General features: G+C 44.0%; 2 protein-coding genes across 9 annotated transcripts in view; one reads left to right on the top strand and one right to left on the bottom strand.

The window, feature by feature from the left end:
- The first annotated feature begins 1551 nt into the window (after window positions 1-1551).
- LOC139757823 (uncharacterized) lies at window positions 1552-12161 on the top strand. The gene is made up of 4 exons (XM_071678705.1): window positions 1552-1854; window positions 9089-9286; window positions 10701-10813; window positions 11211-12161. Exons 1-4 carry the CDS (start codon window positions 1783-1785, stop codon window positions 11353-11355), a joined length of 528 nt encoding a protein of 175 aa, XP_071534806.1. The 5' UTR covers window positions 1552-1782; the 3' UTR covers window positions 11356-12161.
- An 824-nt stretch (window positions 12162-12985) lies between these two features.
- Window positions 12986-15993, bottom strand: part of LOC139757821 (myosin-IIIb-like) — a 75043-nt gene continuing 72035 nt past the window's right edge. For all 8 annotated transcript variants that reach the window (XM_071678700.1, XM_071678702.1, XM_071678694.1 and 5 more), the window contains 2 exons: window positions 14833-15003; window positions 12986-14125 (listed from right to left, as the gene is read on the bottom strand). In XM_071678700.1, the coding sequence (XP_071534801.1) occupies window positions 13810-14125; window positions 14833-15003 (487 nt within the window). In that variant the 3' untranslated portion in view covers window positions 12986-13809. The remainder of the gene's footprint in view (window positions 14126-14832; window positions 15004-15993) is intronic.

Below are 15993 nucleotides of genomic sequence, written 5' to 3'. Positions count from 1 at the left end.
CATCGTCGGCCGTAGTCCTCACTCCTGAAGGTCGCTGATGACCTGCTGAAGGGCACTGAAGTCAGGAGAGTTGTCGTTGATAGTAATGCCAGAGGGGGAGTCGTCTGCATACTTCCAGCTGTGGTTTATGCCCTTCAGGTCATCATTGATAAGGACAAGGAAGCAGAGCGGGCCCCAGCTTGGCGCCCTGTGGCACACCGCATGTTAGAGCGGTGAGATCGATGTGGCTCCGCTAAAACAGAAGGTTTGGTGTCGCCCGGTCAGGAAGTCCGCCTGGCACGAGAAGAGACACTCACATAGTCCCAGATCGATGGCTGGCTTTATGTTGATGTTATGGTTGACCAAGTCGAAAGCCTTAGTCAAGTCTACGAAGGGGAGTGTCACCAAGGTCTTGCGTTTCTCCAAGTTGCGGGAAAAAAAAGTTTAGGAGGCTAGCAAGGCATTGTGTGTGTGTGTGTGTGTGTGTGTGTGTGTGTGTATGTGTATGTGTATGTATGTGTGTAATATACATATTTCTGTATTACGGGGACAGAGTTTTACACTCGTATTGCGGTCTCTTTATCTTGTGTATTTGTATTATGTTTTTACTCCTGTGTATACACACACACACACACACACACACACACACACACACACACACACACCAGCTTAATCGACTAGCACCGAGGGGAAGATGAACAGTTGGGATTGGGTGTGGGACGACAGCCGCACCCAGGATCCGAACCCATACGGCCCAGAGGACCCGTGTACGGGGCCGTATTGATTCCCGAGTGTGTGTGTGTGTGTGTGTGTGTGTGTGTGTGTGTGTGTGTGTGTCTTTAATGTTGGCTCTGTGCCTGTAAGTCGTCGAGACAATAACACTAGCGAAAGAAATGAAACAGCGCGGGCGTAGCGCTCCCCTCAGCAATACGTACGACAACCTTCATGACATATAGAAAAATAGAGGGAGGGAGGGAAGGAGGAGGAAGCCAGGTGATGGAAACACATATAAATATCACGGGAACAAACGGGAGCTGAACATGACATAGCTAGTTAGTCCTACGTTACGTTGGTTGAGATGAGAGAGAGGGGAAAAAAGGAAGTATTAAATTCTCAGAGGACGTTCTCTTGGCGACAGTTCCAAGGCTAGGGTGTGGCGTGTACATTACAGTGAAGAATCTCCCGGGTTGCTCATTGCCCTGTCCTTTCCCGTCGTCTCTACATAGCCATGGACTACTCCAGTGTTTTGAGATGAATATCGTCTGTGTCCACTAGGACCTGATTAATATTACGTAGAATAAGCATTTTTTTTCTTCAAATCAGACTCGTGATGGGTTGTATGGCTCATAAGCTGCAGGGGCAATAATGTTCCTAAGAATATAAACAAGACAGATGTCGCCACCAACACGGTATGACCAACAGCAACGCCATCTCGCGGTCGACTGCCAAAATAAACTGTTGGACGTTATGTTTTAGGGTGTGCGTATATGCTGAGTTGCCAGTTACAGGATGAGGAGTGTTACAGACTAGTCAAAGAAGTTTCGCATCTTTGCTACAACAATACAGGCCTTTGTCTCCCTCTCAGCCACTCGCCCCGTAGCAACAGTGAACACCTCCTACATTTCGGTACTTTTTGCCTGAAAATTCTAAGTGTAGTGGTCCAAACATCCTTCTTAAAGGCGACCTCAAAGTGTAACAAAAGTGCTTCGGTGATTTCGACCAGGCAGTGATCAGGTGGTAGTGGGTATTCCGGGCGATCAGCTCCGGCTCATTTGGTGACGGTAGTGAAATTAAGCAGACGACATGATGGATGACCAACACACATCGTCGGAGGACAGTCATGGGATACTTAGGAGTGCCTTTGTGGCTATTCAGGTAAGAACCTTGTGTGGCAAGGACGGAGGGAGGTGGAGGTGTGTGAAACATACACAGAATTAGACGTTAATTGTTTATTGAAGCAACCAAAACGGTGATTGACTTGTTTTAGATCTTGTGTCTGCTAATACCCATGTGTCTGTCTGTTTTGTGGTATTAAGGTATGGCATTTGGGTTCCCTAGGCTGGTTTGGGGGGTTAGGGGGAATCTTCCATGAGTGTGAATCTTAGTGCAACGAACTTTTCGAATCTTGCTTCGAGATGAAGCGAGGAACGCGAACCACTCTTCCATTCCGAGCTGTTCGACTGCTCGTTGAACAACCGTTGGCTCGTAAACGATTCAGGACGCTTAGGGGGTCAGATCGTATTCTCTAAAACACTCGGAATAGATTCAATAGGATTATGGGAAAGTATTTCACGTTGTTGGGCGAGTTGCTGTGTCAGGGTTCAGAGACGCGACTTCAACCAGCAACGGTAGATTTAGGGAAATTTTTGACTGTACAGTAGTCCTACCACATGTGTAGCCAGCCATATATATAACCAAACTCCACCACCTTCTGGATGTAACGCTTGTAAAAAGCCTCCTTTGATGAGTCTGTAACTTCGTCATAGGACGAAAATGAGTACAGTCTCGTTAAAAACCTTATCATTCTAAAGGAGTCCATCATTTCCCAGCTCCTGATTGAAGCGCAGCCTTGAAGCTATACGGTACATAACGTAGCTTCTTGCTGACATCACAATAAAAGCGAAAATTGATAGAAATTATTTATGAAATGGTAGGAACGTCTGTGTGATTAATGTCTATATTCTTTATTTTCTATTTATATGTCTGTCATACTCGTTCATCGTTCCCCACCTCAGCGATTTAGCGTTAGGAACAGACAACGAAAGGCCTCATATGCTCACAGCTAATTTTCTAAGCTTCTCGAGTAATTCACTGCCACCACAGCTCCCTATCCACAACTAAGCCCCACAGACTCCCTATCCACAACTAAGCCCCACAGACTCCCTATCCACAACTAGGCCCCACAGACCTTTTCAGGGTTTATCCCGACCTCTTTAACATGGCCCGGTTCAGTCCAATGATAGCACGTCGATCCCTATATACCACATCGTTCTAATTCATCCTCCAAAAATGTGCCGAAAGTGGGGAGGGCTGTGAAGATCAGGGAAAATGCGAGTTTAGATAAGGTATAAAAGTATATGAAGGACTTATATTACATATAATGATCCTGTGAAGAGTTCACCAACCTTCATCTTTACCTTATTTCTGATGGTATTTTAAGAGGGAGAAAGAATACTTCCCACGCATTCCTCACGTGTCGTAGAAGGCGACTAAAGGGGACGGGAGCGGGGGGCCAGAAACCCTCCCCTCCTTGTATTTTAACTTTCTAAAAGGGGAAACAGAAGAAGGAGTCACGCGAGGAGTGCTCATCCTCCTTGAAGGCTCAGACTGGGGTGTCTAAATGTGTGTGGATGTAACCAAGATGAGAAAAAAAGGAGAGGAAGGTAGTATGTTTGAGGAAAGGAACCTGGATGTTTTAGCTCTGAGTGAAACGAAGCTCAAGGGTAAAGGGGAAGAGTGGTTTGGGAATGTCTTGGGAGTAAAGTCAGGGGTTAGTGAGAGGACAAGAGCAAGGGAAGGAGTAGCACTACTCCTGAATCAGGAGTTGTGGGAGTATGTGATAGAGTGTAAGAAAGTAAATTCTAGATTGATATGGGTAAAACTGAAAGTTGATGGAGAGAGATGGGTGATTATTGGTGCATATGCACCTGGGCATGAGAAGAAAGATCATGAGAGGCAAGTGTTTTGGGAACAGCTGAATGAGTGTGCTAGTGGTTTTGATGCACAAGACCGGGTTATAGTGATGGGTGATTTGAATGCAAAGGTGAGTAATGTGGTAGTTGAGGGAATAATTGGTATACATGGAGTGTTCAGTGTTGTAAATGGAAATGGTGAAGAGCTTGTAGATTCAAGTGCTGAAAAAGGACTGGTGATTGGGAATACCTGGTTTAAAAGCGAGATATACATAAGTATACGTATGTAAGTAGGAGAGATGGCCAGAGAGCGTTATTGGATTACGTGTTAATTGATAGACGCACGAAAGAGAGACTTTTGGATGTTAATGTGCTGAGAGGTGCAACTGGAGGGATGTCTGATCACTATCTTGTGGAGACGAAGGTGAAGATTTGTGGGGGTTTTCAGAAAAGAAGAGAGAATGTTGGGGTGAAGAGAGTGGTGAGAGTAAGTGAGCTTGGGAAGGAGACTTGTGTTAGGAAGTACCAGGAGAGACTGAGTACAGAATGGAAAAAGGTGAGAACAAAGGAGGTAAGGGGAGTGGGGGCGGAATGGGATGTATTTAGGGAAGCAGTGATGGCTTGCGTAAAAGATGCTTGTGGCATGAGAAGCGTGGGAGGCGGGTTGATTAGAAAAGGTAGTGAGTGGTGGGATGAAGAAATGAGATTATTAGTGAAAGAGAAGAGAGAGGCATTTGGACGATTTTTGCAGGGAAAAAATGCAAATGAGTGGGAGAGGTATAAAAGAAAGAGGCAGGAGGTCAAGAAAAAGGTGCAAGAGGTGAAAAAGAGGGCAAATGAGAGTTGGGGTGAGAGAGTATCATTAAATTTCAGGGAGAATAAAAAGATGTTTTGGAAGGAGGTAAATAAAGTGCTTAAGACAAGGGAGCAAATGAGAACTTCAGTGAAGGGGGCTAATGGGGAGGTGATAACAAGTAGTGGTGATGTGAGAAGGAGATGGAGTGAGTATTTTGAAGGTTTGTTGAATGTGTTTGATGATAGAGTGGCAGATATAGGGTGTTTTGGTCGAGGTGGTGTGCAAAGTGAGAGGGTTAGGGAAAATTGTTTGGTAAATAGAGAAGAGGTAGTAAAAGCTTTACGGAAGATGAAAGCCGGCAAGGCAGCAGGTTTGGATGGTATTGCAGTGGAATTTATTAAAAAAGGGGTGACTGTATTGTTGACCGGTTGGTAAGGTTATTTAATGTATGTATGATTCATGGTGAGGTGCCTAAGGATTGGCGGAATGCTTGCATAGTGCCATTGTACAAAGGCAAAGGGGATAAGAGTGAACGCTCATATTACAGAGGTATAAGTTTGTTATGTATTCCTGGTAAATTATATGGGAGGGTATTGATTGAGAGGGTGAAGGCATGTACAGAGCATCAGATTGGGGAAGAGCAGTGTGGTTTCAGAAGTGGTAGAGGATGTGTGGATCAGGTGTTTGCTTTGAAGAATGTATGTGAGAAATACTTAGAAAAACAAATGGATTTGTATGTAGCATTTATGGATCTGGAGAAGGCATATGATAGAGTTGATAGAGATGCTTTGTGGAAGGTTTTAAGAATATATGGTGTGGGAGGCAAGTTGTTAGAAGCAGTGAAAAGTTTTCATCGAGGATGTAAGGCATGTGTACGTGTAGGAAGAGAGGAAAGTGATTGGTTTTCAGTGAATGTAGGTTTGCGGCAGGGGTGTGTGATGTCTCCATGGTTGTTTAATTTGTTTATGGATGGGGTTGTTAGGGAGGTGAATGCAAGAGTTTTGGAAAGAGGGGCAAGTATGCAGTCTGTTGTGGATGAGAGAGCTTGGGAAGTGGTCTGTTGTTGTTCGCTGATGATACAGGGCTGGTGGCTGATTCATGTGAGAAACTGCAGAAGCTGGTGACTGAGTTTGGTAAAGTGTGTGAAAGAAGAAAGTTAAGAGTAAATATGAATAAGAGCAAGGTTATTAGGTACAGTAGGGTTGAGGGTCAAGTCAATTGGGAGGTAAGTTTGAATGGAGAAAAACTGGAGGAAGTAAAGTGTTTTAGATATCTGGGAGTGGATCTGGCAGCGGATGGAATCATGGAAGCGGAAGTGAATCATAGGGTGGGGGAAGGGGCGAAAATTCTGGGAGCCTTGAAGAATGTTTGGAAGTTGAAAACATTATCTCGGAAAGCAAAAATGGGTATGTTTGAAGGAATAGTGGTTCCAACAATGTTGTATTGTTGCGAGACGTGGGCCATGGATAGAGTTGTGCGCAGGAGGGTGGATGTGCTGGAAATGAGATGTTTGAGGACAATATGTGGTGTGAGGTGGTTTGATCGAGTAAGTAATGTAAGGGTAAGAGGGATGTGTGGAAATAAAAAGAGTGTGGTTGAGAGAGCAGAAGGGGGTGTTTTGAAATGGTTTGGTCACATGGAGAGAATGAGTGAGGAAAGATTGACAAAGAGGATATATGTGTCAGGGGTGGAGGGAACGAGGAGAAGTGGGAGACCAAATTGGAGGTGGAAAGATGGAGTGAAAAAGATTGTGAGTGATCGAGGCCTGAACATGCAGGAGGATGAAAGGCGTGCAAGGAATGGAGTGAATTGGAACGATGTGGTATACCGGGGTCGACGTGCTGTCAATGGATTGAACCAGGGCATGTGAAGCGTCTGGGGTAAACCATGGAAAGTTGTGTGGGGCCTGGATGTGGAAAGGGAGCTGTGGTTTCGGTGCATTATTACATGACAGCTAGAGACTGAGTGTGAACGAATGGGGCCTTTGGTGTCTTTTCCTAGCGCTACCTCGCACACATGCGGGGGGAGGGGGTTGTTATTCCATGTGTGGCGAGGTGGCGATGGGAACAAATAAAGGCAGACAGTATGAATTATGTACATGTGTATATATGTATATGTCTGTGTGTGTATATATATGTGTACACTGAGATGTATAGGTATGTATATTTGCGTGTGTGGACGTGTATGTATATATATGTGTATGTGGGCGGGTTGGGCCATTCTTTCGTCTGCTTCCTTGCGCTACCTCGCTTACCCTGGAGACAGCGACAAAGCAAAATAAATAAATAAATAATTCTAAAAGTACGTGAATCTATGGTTTTTGTCTTCACATCGAGTATTTCAGGGGCGTTGTATGCGTTCGCATTCCACACAAACCGATCCTAGCACGTTTAACCCATTCCAATGTACGTAACCCATCCCAGCACACATAGCCCATCCCAGTACACACACACCCGTCCCAGTCCACACGTAACCAGTCCAAGTGCACGTAACCCATCTCATTTCATGTGACCAGTAAGTGTACCTACCCTGCTCCAGTGCGGGCAAACCTTCTAACTGCACACAAGTTATTCCTTCAGTGACCATTTCTCGCTAAGTGGCGCGAGGAAGGTGAAAACAGAGCCGTTGGTGCATTTCAACATGAATACTGAAAATTCTGGTAAAATACGAGACTTGTGTCAAGTTTAGCGAGTCTTGTATAGGTTCTGTTGATTTCCCTATCTGTTTCAAATAGTATTACGCTAATCAACACCACATATTACCTAGCTTTCCCTCCGTGTACTTATTATCTCTGACATTATATTTTAGAACTCATGAATATGAAATGTTTCTTCCCCTTCTATTGTAAGACGCGAGTATTCTTCTAGTTATGAGGCAAAAAAGATACTGATGATGATTTATTGTTGTATTTCTTACGTGTTAATATATAAAATCAGCATTTTCACTTGTTAATATAGCGCTTTCACTATACGCATTCGTTGTAAAGCCAATTTATCTAAGTGTGTGCTAAGATGCCATTTTCTCTCAATCTTTTCCACCATCCATAGTGTTAGACCAGTAGCTTCTCTAAACTCCCATGTGACTATTCAGGAATTTTAGTAAGGGAGTCGAGTAATGATTTAGACAGTGGAACAGTTGAAAAAACTTCCTTGAATTGATATATCGAATATAGATTGAATCTACCGTATCTAAACTTCTGATCTTGGTAACGCTAGACCATTGACTGAATGTGACTTCCAGTGGGGAAAAAATGATTCTCATCATCAGTGGGAATTCACTTTGTGCTGTTCTGTCACTGTCGAATTAATGTCACTTAATCAATGTCAAACGTGGATATGGTCGGGAAAAATATTAATTTTTTCTTAGATTTTAGATAGAATGATGTGATCATTACACTAAAGTGCACTTGGGAGCTTATCGTTTCATTTCCCCGTGGGTTCATAGGAGTATACTTGATCGCGCGCTCAATTGTGACTCTTTTCAACATATATACTCTATGATATACGAACGGATTCCTTCCAAAATATGAAAAAAAAAAAAGAATCGTCACAACCACTGCGTCCGAGACAGACCAAGAGAACAGCCTCGCTCCACCCCACTAGAAATCCGCCTCTGGGCTTAATCGTCCGTGTAAACAGACGACCTCCGTGTTCAGAATCTTGTCACAATCTCGCCGCCGATAACCAGGTGACGTCTGCTTTAACTGTCTACTTTCTGTCACGGGTAAGATTAGGATCTCGGGACACTACCGCCGTCTTTTAGTAGATAACTTCGTCATGGACCATCAGGTCTTACGTCTGTCTTATGTTACTTCCATGTACCGCCGCCTCTACGAACACGATCTCTGCTGTAGAATACTTTATCTTCCCGTATAACATTATTTTCCATGGTATAGCTCCAGTAGATAGTGTAGCAGGACTATGGTTATCTCGAACTAATGCAGAACAATGGTTTAGTCAAACGAATAGGCAGCAGCTGTTGTTACTCTTCAGCGAACTAGATCTTGTTTGAGAAACACGTTAGGAACTTAGAGTATGCCTACTCGCCCACCCACCTATCCCTCCGGCTCAACTACCAGCAAGGGTAAAGATTAAGTAAAAAGCACCGTGTAGTATGGGAAAAGCATACTACTGTGGAAATTCTGTAGGAATGTATTAACGGAAAAATGCTCCTAATCATTCTAACAACGATCGCATTAGGGCTGTACCCGGGGAAAGAGAGGGTTAAATGGTTCCTCTTGAAGCAGGATTACTTAGTGATAAATATAAATGAAGTATCCGTTTAGCACTGGTTTGAAAGCATTGATAGTATTTGCATTTACTGCACCAGGAAGTAATCTATGTGCCAGTGTTCTACCATTCTTCAGCCGCAAAGCTTTTACCCAAGTTGCTATTACGTCTTCCTTTTTTATCCTCGCATCATTGTTTATAGCCGGTGAATCTGGCTGAAATGAGGGCGATCTCGTATGTTATGTTGTTGAATTCATTTATTATTCAGGTTTTGTAAAAAGTTAGTTTGCTAAAGAATAACAGATGTATCAGTGGTCTTTATTAGCTATCATGCTTATATTTCATCTGTTTCATTTTCTGATGAAAATTGAGCTCGTATGAAGCATTTTTCCTCTTGATGTCTTTTAAAAAGACTCGTGAATTTATCTGTTTTTTCTACGTCTGTGCTTCAGGTTGGACGCGACGGGCGGCTGTGTCGCTTGCTGGCTCGTTGTCTCTGGTTCCTCGGCGTGCCAAAGAGGGAGGCGACTATCCTGGCAGGCAGGGGTGCCAGCGGACTCCTGACGCTGTTCTGGTTCAGCCTGGCCCTCGCCACCGTCTTCGTCTTCTGCCTCTTCGACATCCACCTGGCGGCCGTGGTGCTCGGCATGGTAAAGTGGGTCCGTTCGCTGGGATGGGGGTTAGCCAGGTGACTGGTTTGCTTATAGTGGGGTTGGCTAGGTGTCTCTGCTCGTGGTGGTGAGGTTAGTGAGATGTTCGGTCTATGGTATTGTGGTTGGTGATGTGTCTGGCTGTGATAGTGAAGGATATTTGTGATAATGATTATATGGTGGTCCTCGTACAGTGAGGATGGTGAAGTATATAGATCTGATGGTGAGGATAGTGACGCTTTCTTTTGAAGCAATGTGGCTCGAGGGATGTAGTTCCTCGTAATGATGGTGTAACCAACATGTCTAGCTTGATTTTGAGGATGGGGTTCACGAAGCGTGTTTGCCCGTAGTCACTAGATCGTGAAGTGCGTCTGGTGTGACATCTGGGTTGCTAAAAGATCCCTGGTTGCGACAGTGAAGTTCGTACGTTATGCTTGGCTGTCATGGTGGGGTTTAAGTGTGTTTTAATACTGTGGTTGGTAAAGCGTTTTTTTGGTCCTCCATTCTGGCTCATAACAGGTCTATGTCTAATTCAGTTCAGTTGATAATGGGATGTGTAATGGCATGTGTCAGTGAGACAATGGCTGATGAGGTGTGAGGCTGGGAAAGAGTTTGTGTATAGAGATTTTAGTGAGCCATGCTGTGGTTGGTAGATCTCTGGTCGTGTATGTGGTAAGTTGTTTGTCGGTTGTGACGATATGTGTATGTGTGTGTGTGTGTGTGCACCTGGCGCAAGGTGTTTGGTTGTCGTCATGATGTGTCTAACAAAGCTCTGGGGTTTTTGAGTGTGTGTATGGCAAGATTTCTTTTGTGGTTATGTCTGTGTGTATTACCAGGACTTTCGTGGCTGTGACTGTGTGTATTACCAAATGTTTGATGGTTGTGACTATGTGTTACCAGGTTTTTAGTGATTGTGACTGTATTACCAGGGTTTTTTGTGGTTGTGACTGTACGTCTGGCAAGTTAATCTGGTTGTGATCAATCTTGGTATGGCATCTGGCTCCCACAAGGTATTTGGTAAGGTTCTCCCGTTACAAACTGTCTGATTCAGTTTTCCTAACTGTGACTGAATTTCAAAGCAGCTACTTGGAACTCCCTCTCTGTGGCCTAACATAAGGGATGTTGATAATGTGGTTTGCTTTATGTGTGTCTTTAAAGCGATGGGCAAAGTTCATGGTGAGCTGTGAGCAAACGAACGTATCAGGAAACATGGATGATATGAATATGGACCCGAAACAACTGAAGTCATTGTTCATCATGAATTCACAGCCCTTATTCAGGTAGTGTTGAATCCACATTCCCAAATGGCGATAGCGTTTCCCACTCTTTAAGTTAGCCAGCGATTGTGTACATGTTTTTGGATGTGGTGGTGGTTGGGTGTGTTCTTCAGTTTGGTGATGATATCTTCTTCCAGATGGTGACGATGCTGATGTTCCGACAGTATCAGGAGGAGAACATGAGCACCTTCCGACAGGATCGAGTCTTCCAGAGTTGCAGGCAGAAGATCAGCAGTTACGGCCCAAGAAAGTACGAGCCTCTGACTCCCGCGATGAATGTTGTATGTCGGAGGAAATGCGCTGTGTGCGGGAGGGTTTTTTTTTTGTGGAAGTGGGGGAGACGAGGGACCGAGATTTGTGTGGAGGGGGAGAGGGTTTATGTATGAGGGTGGGAGACAAAAGGTGACGTAGGTTGGGGGTAGAGACAGAGACTTGTAGATGGTAGGAGAGACATACGATGCGAAGAATGGGGAGAAATATGTATGCTTCTTGGGCTGGGGTGTGTGAGATGTTTACACAGTTGTGCCGTCAACGTCGGAGAGGAAGGGATGCTTAATGATTTGCTCCTCCTGAGGATGGAGTAAATGGGTCTGGTGATGTCTGCCCAACACACACACACACGTGTCTGACGCTACATTTCTCCTTAGGTTCGGAGTGTTCGACGGTCTGGACCCCAGGTGTCGCTACCAGAAGGCTCGCTCCCAGAAGACCCACGACCGCAACGCTGACTTGCTGGAGGACGACAACGAAGACCTGGACTGGGGTGTTCTCAGGGAGCTCGAACGCCTCTGAAGACAGACGTGTGCGTTCGAACAAATGTATTGTGAAGGGGAGCAAGAGATTCTGAAGCAATTAGATTAAATAAACCGGCACCAACGGCTTCCAGACACTAAACATGGCAATGTGAGTTTTGTGGGATCTTAAATGAGATGTAGTGAGTAGGCTTGGAATGCTAATGAAGTACTGTGGAAGGCCCGGAACGCTGAACGATATTTAGAAACTTAAACGACTGGAAGTGGAGCACGTGTGTGTGTGTGTGTGATGGGGGGGGCCTCGAAATCCTCCCCTCTTGTATTACTTTCCAAAAAAGGAACTGAGCAAGGAGTCAGGCGGGTACATTTTTCCTCTCAAGCTCAGTCCTATATTCTTAATGTTACCTCACTCATGTGGGAAACGGCAAGCATGTATGGAAGAAAATAAATGTGTGTATCGTAGTGGTAGGTATAGTACATTTATATATGTAATATTTGCATCCATCTTAATGAACTGTTACAAAGATTTTCAATCTAGTATGACAGCTCAAGCGTGATATTAGAATAAAAAAGCCAGTGTAATATAACGTGTTATTTAATGAACTGCGAAGGTTTGTCTCAGATCTTGGTATGACTATAAATGAATATTAACAAAAGTTCGTTGACAGCTTTAGTGAAAAATCTTCAGAGCGTGTCAAGAGATGATACGGTTTTGAGGTGGGTGGAAATCGGCCTAACATGCACTTGTGATAGCAGTACAACGTAATGGTTTTGGGGGGGATTGTATTCCCAGTCATCAGACACCATGAACTGGTATCGTAATGATTAATAAATACAGTGAATCCATTGACTATAATGAATGATCCTAGTAGTAGCAAACACTCGAATGTCTTCACAAGATTCATCTCTTCTTTTAGATGCTGCCACGGTGACAGAGCTCAAAGTTGAGGGCTCCTTCGTCTTAGTCGCTGCCATGGTGACAGCACTCGAAGTAAGGAGCTTCTTAGTCGCTGCCACAGTGACGGCACTCGAAGCTGAGGGCTCCTTCGTCTTAGTCGCTGCTAGAGAACCCGGGAGTTATGGCTTCTTCCTCGTAGAGGCTGAAACGGTGACAGCACTCGAAGTAGGAGCTTCTTCCTCTTAGACGTTGCCACGCTGACAGCACTCGAAGTTGGAGCCTCTTCGTCTTAGACGCTGCCACGGTGACAACACTCGAAGTTGTGGTGGGGGGGGGGAGGCTTCTTCCCCTGCCACCGCCTGGTAACGACCAACGTGTTGACGAAGATCGAGATGGGAGATTTTAAGGAAATAACAGAACTGAAGAGGAGAGTGTGCCCACCGCTCGAGGACAAATGACTAGCATAGGGGAGGAAAAAAAAAGAGGTGTTTCTCCCCCGTGTAGCGGCCAGACACCCACTCAAGTGACACCTACTTCCAACTCCCGCCTCACAGTTTATGTACAGGTCCGTCGTCTGCTGCCACCTACGTGTATATATATATATATATATATATATATATATATATAAAATATATATATATAAAATATATATATATATAATATATATATATAAAATATATATATATATATATATAAAATATATATATATATAAAATATATATATATATATAAAATATATATATATATAAAATATATATATATATAAAATATATATATAAAATATATATATACCCCCAGTGGTCCAGCTTCCTTCCTAATCCGCAGATGAGGTCCTCTTAAGCCGCTAGGTCTATATACACCCAGATTCAAAGGGACACATTGCTAACATTTACACTCTTGCTATAGTTTTGTCGAGAATCTGTCCTACACGTTTGATTCCGTATGTCCTCGGGTAATATTTTTAACTCGTAGAAATCGGTTACTTCGCACAAAATCGAGGCATTTTCGTATCATGAACTTTGGATCCTACTCTAAAAAAAAGGGGTCGGGGCCTGTCATGTAGTGTGCACGTATACTTTCATTCATATAACTCACTGAGGGCACTAGAGAACAATGAATGTGGAACCTCATGATATCCATACTTTACAGTTTAGTTCATGACCTCAAATTAACCGAATGAAACTACAGCAATTTTCCCCATTGCCACGGCTGAACATAAACTTAATTTGATCATCGCGCACTATTTCTTAAACTAAAAAAGCGACATATTACCATGACTATCTATTGCCTGCAATGTGTGGCCTTAATTATTCACCTCCACTTTGCATGCATAATGTAGAATAAAGATACATATTTGTTTAATAAATTCGGTCGTTGTCTGAAGTTATTTCACTCTACTCCAGAGGTTCCTACGTCAGAATTCTCTAGTGATTAAAAAAAAAAAATGAAAAAAAATTCCAATACTGTACAAACTCAGATCTCCTTTTCGGTCTCTGCGCTCAACGTCCACCACTGGACAGGTTCAGACACCCATTCCAGTCGGATCGCTTCTCATCACCGACGTATAGGATCCAAGCGCGTTCAAGGGAGAGGCGACTACATCTGATACTCGGATCCGTACCCTTGAACACCATCTCTCTTGAGCTGCCTCTTCCTAATGGTGTCGGTGGGCGCGTAGGTCGTCTTTCTGAGAAACTGCTTGAAGTTGAAAGGTCCCGAGTCATCGTCCTCCCTGACCGGTGGCGGAGGAGGAGCGTGGTTATGCGAGGGTTTGTGTGATGGTTTGGGTTGGTTGTGTACAGGTGGCGGCGGCTGGGGCGCTTGTCTGTTAGGGGGCGGCGTGGGGTTGGAGCGCAGCATCTGGCGGAGCTCCGACGCCGCTTGCATGTTGGTGGTGGAGGTGCCACGCTCCCTGTGGAGATGAGGGGGTATGCATTAATCCAGGTTATTAGTCCCCTATGTAAGTGAGGGTATGTATAAACTCTGTGTGACCATTCTCCTGTGTAGATGAGGGTATGTATTAGTCCAGCTGATAAGTCTAAGGTGTAGGTGAAGGAATACTTCAAGAAGCATCTAAAGTTACACAAGAAATTGACTATTTTGGCTAATATAATCTAACTACGCTAGTCTGTACCTCAAATGAGGAACCGACAAGGGATGGTATGAGTTATATGAAGGTTTAATGGTTCCCGACTTCATTGACATTCCTAGATGATCAAGTCCACCATGTATCCATATGTGTCTGGCAACTTACCACCACAGCTGGGAAAAGCGTCTTGCACTTCAGTTGTATTTGCCGATCGAACAACCCTCCCCGATTATAAGAATAAACGAATCATTTAAGAGGCTAAGGCCATTGCCAGTAAATGTGAATCTAGGTTAACGAGTCGTTGGATCTGATTTAACTTCCTCTATAGTATGCTTCCCAGTACACCTACTGACCTCTACACTTTCACCCTACAGTGCATGCCACTACCACCATCGCCTGAGAGATGAGGAGCGACCAGCACCACCTGGCTTAGCTAAACGCCACCACAAATGGGTTCAGCCACATCACCTCCCTCAGCTAACACCACCTACTACTGCAGGTAAGAGCCACAGACGCCCTAGGGTGCTGACCTCCACTCCGGTGGGGGCACGCCAGCCCCAACAGCCACGGCGCCCTTCCACTGCCTCAGCTTCTCCTCTGACTCCTCCTCATTGACCATGTTCTGCGTCTTGAGACCCTCCTTGACCTTCTGCAGCTTCTCCTGCCGGAGGTCGACCTTCACCCCTGCCTGCTCAGCTGCACTGTATAACAAACACAATGGAGAAAAGATAAATATTTTGTCACGTCAATAAATTTTTTTCTTTACCATATCAGATTTTCATTAATGTGTATAGTTAAATGTGTTTTCACATGTCCAACTCTTTCAACATAATTGCAGTTTGTTTCTTAATATATATATGTATTCATACCACTAAACCTATACACACATGTACAATATATATATATATATATATATATATATATATTATCCTTCATCAAGGAGGATTCGAACCTGTGACAGACAGAGCGCAAAAGGTTCGAATTCTCTCTGTCGAAGGACCTTGCATGTACTAAGTAAGGGGACGTTGTTCAAGCACTATTTCAGCATATTGAGTTCAAATACCTTTTTATCTACATAAACATAACAGTACATTTCAAATACAATACAGTGCTTATGTGCGTACATCTAAAACCAAATACCAAGGTATAAGCAACACAAATTCTACAGTGCACATGTCACATAAATATCATACAGGGAAAGGGTGAGCAAGAAGCATGTGAAGATATGCTATGGGACACCACCTTGGGTGCAGCTGGTGCTGCTGTGTGAACATAGCCTGCACTGTTCAGCCAGAACACAGTCGAAAAAGAACAAGAATAGGAAAAGACATCTTCCATTAGCAATGTATCTTTTCATAAGGATGAAACGCTATAGGATTTTAACAGGCGAGGCCCTAGAAGTTCCAAATGTGAATTTGTAAAGTATCATGCAAGTGTGACTCGTATTCCACTTCATGACAATGTGATTAATGGCTCTTTGAAGCTGGCATTATCCCCCGTGTGACATCTACTTCAAGAAGAGTTTTGCTTTTCGTGTTACTTCCACAACATGTTATACGTAAACTCGAGACACGCCGATGAAGCAATACATTTCTGGAAAGCTGTAAATGATGGTCGTTGACATGAGTGTGAACCATGCAGTAACGGGGGAAAGATAACCCATATGTCAAGAGATGAATTTGGAACGATGT

This window comes from Panulirus ornatus, chromosome 28 (genome assembly GCF_036320965.1).
Source record: "Panulirus ornatus isolate Po-2019 chromosome 28, ASM3632096v1, whole genome shotgun sequence".
Taxonomy (NCBI): Eukaryota; Metazoa; Arthropoda; class Malacostraca; order Decapoda; family Palinuridae; genus Panulirus; species Panulirus ornatus.
The sequence above is the reverse complement of the archived record's forward strand: the minus strand, read 5'-3'. Positions and strand labels throughout refer to the sequence as shown.